The 4,691-nt window shown below is 55.4% G+C and overlaps 1 protein-coding gene across 1 annotated transcript; it reads left to right on the top strand.

The window, feature by feature from the left end:
* Window positions 1-815: 815 nt before the first annotated feature.
* On the top strand, window positions 816-4,423 carry LOC138236029 (zinc finger protein 696-like). Its single transcript, XM_069186772.1, has 2 exons — window positions 816-1,218; window positions 2,791-4,423. Exons 1-2 carry the CDS (start codon window positions 960-962, stop codon window positions 3,903-3,905), a joined length of 1,374 nt encoding a protein of 457 aa, XP_069042873.1. The 5' UTR covers window positions 816-959; the 3' UTR covers window positions 3,906-4,423.
* The last annotated feature ends 268 nt before the right edge of the window (window positions 4,424-4,691 follow it).

The following is a 4,691-nucleotide window of genomic DNA, read 5'->3' as shown; positions in this document are numbered from 1 at the left end:
TTTCTTCCTTGAAAATGATCAAATATGTCTGAAGGAGTCTGAAGAAGGCCAGGTCCGTTCTCAAGGATCCCAGTCATCCCAGTCACAAACTGACGACAGGGACACACAGTTTTCACTGTATTCAGCACTACTTGTATATATTGCATACACCCTGGACACACAGCACATAGACACATAGCGTCTCTACTCATATTGAGTTTCATTCACTTTCAAAAAACGTAACCCCAACTTTGTGATTTTTGTGATTCTTGTGATTTTGGTGATTCTTGTAATTTTTCTGAGCTCGCAGAAAAAGACATTTCATTGCCAGCAACTACTGCTGCACGCCATATTGATGTGCATTTGATCAATTAACTTTGATTTGATTTGATTTGACTTGAAATAAACTCAATGCCTGTGTTAAAATTAATCCCTTTTCTATTTTTCCGTGTTTGTCTGAGGATACAGTGATCACTAATGCTGTCTGCCAAATTGTCTTTTAATGTTATCCTTCTTGTAGTACTTTTTTAGCTATTTATAGTGCTTCACACATCTAGGGTCTTGGGTTCAATCCCAGACCTGTTTGCTGCCTGTATGGGGCTTGAATGGTTTTGGCCAGCGTCTCCTACGTGTACTAATGGCACCCTCTTTATCATATTTAACGCAAATGGAATACGAATGACTGGGGCTGTATTTTTAACTAACTTTCCCTGGCAAAACTGTCAGCACACAGCCAGCTTGCAGTAGGCACGACAGTAACCGACAATAACAACGAATACCCTCGTTTCTTAGGCATGGCAACAGTAACTAAGGATGCGCAAGTTGACCCGGAACTCCTTTCTCGGGATGATCGGTCACTTCCTGTTTGGTGTTTTAGTGTTTTAGTGTCTGGTGTTTGGTACCCCGTGTGTCTTTAAAGATGACGGATTGGCTGCTCCCCCTGGAAGTGGATCATCTCCGTGAAGGCGTTGCAGATCGCGATGGTGTCTGAAGTGGCAGATCGTTTGAAGGCGGCGCGGAATCGGGTGGGACGGGCCGTGTTTGAAATCACACAGCGGGTCGGGGCTGCAATGGCGCAGGTGAAGCAGGAGACCGAGAGCCCGGAGGTGGGACCGCAGTTCTGGGAGAAGGAGCCGGGAGCGGGCGGAGGTCATCAGACGGATCGTCTCGGACAGACGCCTCCCTGCGAGATGGGTGTAAAAATCAAAGAAGAAACGGACACGGAACTGGAGCTGTCAGGTCAGTGTAGTGCACGGAATCTTATTAGCGCCTCGGAATAAAAAAAAACATATTTTTTGCGTTTACACGAGATCATTTAAACAAGATCTTCCTCGTTAAAACGCAATCCTGTCTCTGTTTTTTTTTTTTTTGCTCGTTTTTGTTTTTCTTCTTCACCGGGGGCGCTCACGAGTCTACGTAGTGGCGTCTCGGATGAGGTCGTTCAATGTTTCTCGTTTAAAGACCTGCAAATATCCGCAACGGATTTCGGCGCTGAAAGTTGAGCTGTGCTGAAAGCAGATTTGTAGTAAGGTAAATGGATATTGAACACACGGCGTTCAGATCAACATGGACTCAGTGTTGTTGTAGTTCGCGTTGGTACGAACTGAATGTTCAGACAGAAGACTTCTAGGGTTAACTTAGTGGCACAAAAAAACCCTGAAATGTGTTGATCGTAGAAGTATTCGGTCCCATCGGTACGGGGGGTACACCTGTAGTAATTTCTTGGTGCGTGGTGTCCGTGATCGAGTGATTTACTGCAGCGTGATGAGAGCCATATCACCCTGCAACTCACAACTGGCAGCCCCTCCACTGGAGCTCGGCAGGATTGAGCCTGGTCAGTACCTTCACCTTCAGCTGTGAAACTAAGGCTGCTGCTGGAAGAGGTGTTAGTGGGGCCAGCAGGGGGCGCTCATCCTGCGGTCTGTGTGGGTCCTAATGCCCCAGTATGGTGACGGGGGACACTGGACTGTAAACAGGCGCCGTCCTTCGGATGAGACGTAAAACCGAGGTCCTGACTCTCTGTGCTCATTAACAATCCCAGGGCGTCTCTCGAAAAGAGTAGGGGTGTCACCCCGGCGTCCTGGGCAAATTTCCCATGGGCCCTTACCAATCATGGCCTCCTAATAACCCCCCTCTCTGAACTGGCTTCATCCCTCTGCTCTCCTCCCCACTGAGAGCTGCTGTGTGGGGAGCGTTCTGGCGCACTATGGCTGCCGTCGCATCATCCAGGTGGGGCTGCACATTGGTGGCGGTAGTGGGATTCCCCATGACCTGTAAAGCGCTTTGAGTGGAGTGTCCAGAAAAGCGCTATATAAGTGTAAGCAATTATCAATTTATTATTATGATTATGATGATGATTATTACTGCCTCGGACGTTTTCCCTAAACACCGTGAAGCGTTTGATTCTGTCTCTTGCCGCAAGGTTTGTTTCACCACCTGGATGTGTTTCTGCTGGGAGGGGAAAACGATCTCATTATTGATCGATCAGCCAGGCAGACTGACCGGAAATCAGGTGTTGGCTGTTCCCCAGTGAGCGCCTTTCCTGTGTGTTTGAGGAATCGCCTTTGCTTCGCTTGAGCAGTTTGATTGTTCCGTGAACCTGATTCGGGGCGCAGAGGAGAACGGCCTTGATCTCGAGGTGAAGTTTGCTCTCCTAATTTGCAACTGGTCGTCGGAGCGATTTTCCCGTTTCGCAGCCTGGACGTTGTTCTGCTGCGTCTTTTTACAGCGAGGGCTGTTTTTCCTCCCGGTTCGAAGGCCGTGTGACCCTGTTATTCAAAGTCTTGATCTCTCCTGTCCTGTGTTTTTCAGGGTCGGGGGTCGGGGCTCTCCCTGACGCTGGAGAAGGGGCTCTTGAACAGCAGCAGCGCAGCGAGGAGGAGGAGGAGGAGGAGTGGGGCTCCCGTCTGATGCAGGAGACGGGGCTCCCGTCTGCAGAGGGGAAAGAGACACTCGAGGGGCAGCAGGCCGAGAGCAGGCCGAGGCTGGGGGGTCTGGGCTCCGCGCCTGAGGTGAAGCCGGAGCCCGAGAGCGCGCCGAAGACGGAGGAAGAGCCGGGCGGCGCCGGTGATCCCTCGGATCGGGACCCGAAGCCCCCGCCGGGCCCAGGGAGAGAGCAGCAGCAGCAGAAACGCCCCGGTCTCGCGCCGCGGCCCTGCTTCGTGAAGGTGGAGAGGCTCCCGCCGCCGGCCGCCCCCCCGCCCCCCCCGCCCCGGAAGCTGCCCTGCGCCCAGTGCGGCCTCCTCCTCAGCCGCCCCAGCAGCCTGAAGCGCCACCAGCTCCTGCACGCGGCCCAGAAGCCCCTGGGCTGCCCGCAGTGCGGGCGGGCCTTCCGCCGGCCGGACCAGCTGAGGGCCCACCAGGCCGGCGCCCACGGCGGCCCCCCGCCGCCGCGGCCCTACCGCTGCCCCCAGTGCGGCCGCGGCTTCCGCCACCCCAGCGGCCTGCGGGCCCACGGCCCCGTGCACACCGGCGGCGGGGCGCCCTTCGCCTGCCCCGACTGCGGCCGGGCCTTCTGGTCGCCCGGCGGCCTGTACGCCCACCGGCTGGGCCACGCCGAGGGGGCGGCGGCGGCGGCGGCCCTCACCTGCCCCGAGTGCGGCCTGGCCTTCCGCTGGCCCAGCCGGCTGCGGCGGCACCAGCAGGCCCACACCGGGGAGCGGCCCCACGTCTGCGGCCGCTGCGGCCGGGCCTTCAGCCGGGCCGGCAACCTGCGCACCCACCAGCGCGTCCACACGGGCGAGCGGCCCTTCGTCTGCGGCCGCTGCGGCCGGGGCTTCAGCCAGCTGAGCAACCTGAAGACCCACCAGCTGCTGCACACGGGCGAGCGGCCCTTCGCCTGCGGCCGCTGCGGGCGCAGCTTCAGCTGGTCCAGCAGCCTGAGGAACCACCAGTGCGTCCACCCGGATCCGGCGAGTCTGGGCTGAAGAGACTCAGTGCCTCCAGCCTGTCAGTGCGGGACCCTCCCTTCAGGCTAAAGAGACTCAGTTGCTCCAGCCTGTCAGTGCGGGACCCTCCCTTCAGACTGAAGAGACTCAGTTGCTCCAGCCTGTCAGTGCGGGACCCTCCCTTCAGACTAAAGAGACTCAGTTCCTTCAGGCTAAAGAGACTCAGTTCCTCCAGCCTGTAAGTGTGGGACACTCCCTTCAGACTAAAGAGACTCAGTTCCTTCAGGCTAAAGAGACTCGGTTCCTCCAGCCTGTAAGTGTGGGACACTCCCTCCAAACTAAAGAGACTCAGTTCCTCCAGCCTGTCAGCGTGGGACACTCCCTTCAGACTAAAGAGACTCAGTTCCTCCAGCCTGTCAGTGTGGGACACTCCCTCCAGACTAAAGAGACTCGGTTTTTACTATTGTGTGATGTAAATGGGAGGTTTTTACACGTTACATTGTACTTTCTTTGGAGTTTGGAGGACCCCCAAAAGATAAAAATAGCGTTCAAATTTCCATCGCTGTGGCAAAGCTTTATTTCGGGCTGCTCTGGTGTGTATTACCGGTGCGCACAGCTGTGTGTGCATTGTGCATGGACGGACATGGTAAAGTGCGTCGATCCACCTACACACTCTTCCTGCTGGGGGAGGTGGAGGTCAGAACGCAACTTTGGGGGGAAAAAGGACTATCCTGTATCTTATTCAGGCCAAAGGGCTGTTTTGTTTTGTGTTGTTTTTTTCTCCCTGAGGCATCCTGGGAATGCAGATCGGTATCTGATTGATTA

The sequence above is a fragment of the Lepisosteus oculatus genome, unplaced genomic scaffold, assembly GCF_040954835.1.
Source record: "Lepisosteus oculatus isolate fLepOcu1 unplaced genomic scaffold, fLepOcu1.hap2 HAP2_SCAFFOLD_858, whole genome shotgun sequence".
Lineage (NCBI taxonomy): Eukaryota > Metazoa > Chordata > Actinopteri > Semionotiformes > Lepisosteidae > Lepisosteus > Lepisosteus oculatus.
The sequence above is the reverse complement of the archived record's forward strand: the minus strand, read 5'-3'. Positions and strand labels throughout refer to the sequence as shown.

What these genes read in the sequence shown, in the direction of transcription:
- LOC138236029 (XM_069186772.1), top strand. Translation starts at nt 960, where the DNA reads ATGGTGTCTGAAGTGGCAGATCGTTTGAAGGCGGCGCGGAATCGGGTG. An exon ending in CACGGAACTGGAGCTGTCAG is followed by an intron (nt 1,219 to 2,790) that starts GTCAGTGTAGTG and finishes TGTGTTTTTCAG; the next exon opens with GGTCGGGGGTCGGGGCTCTC.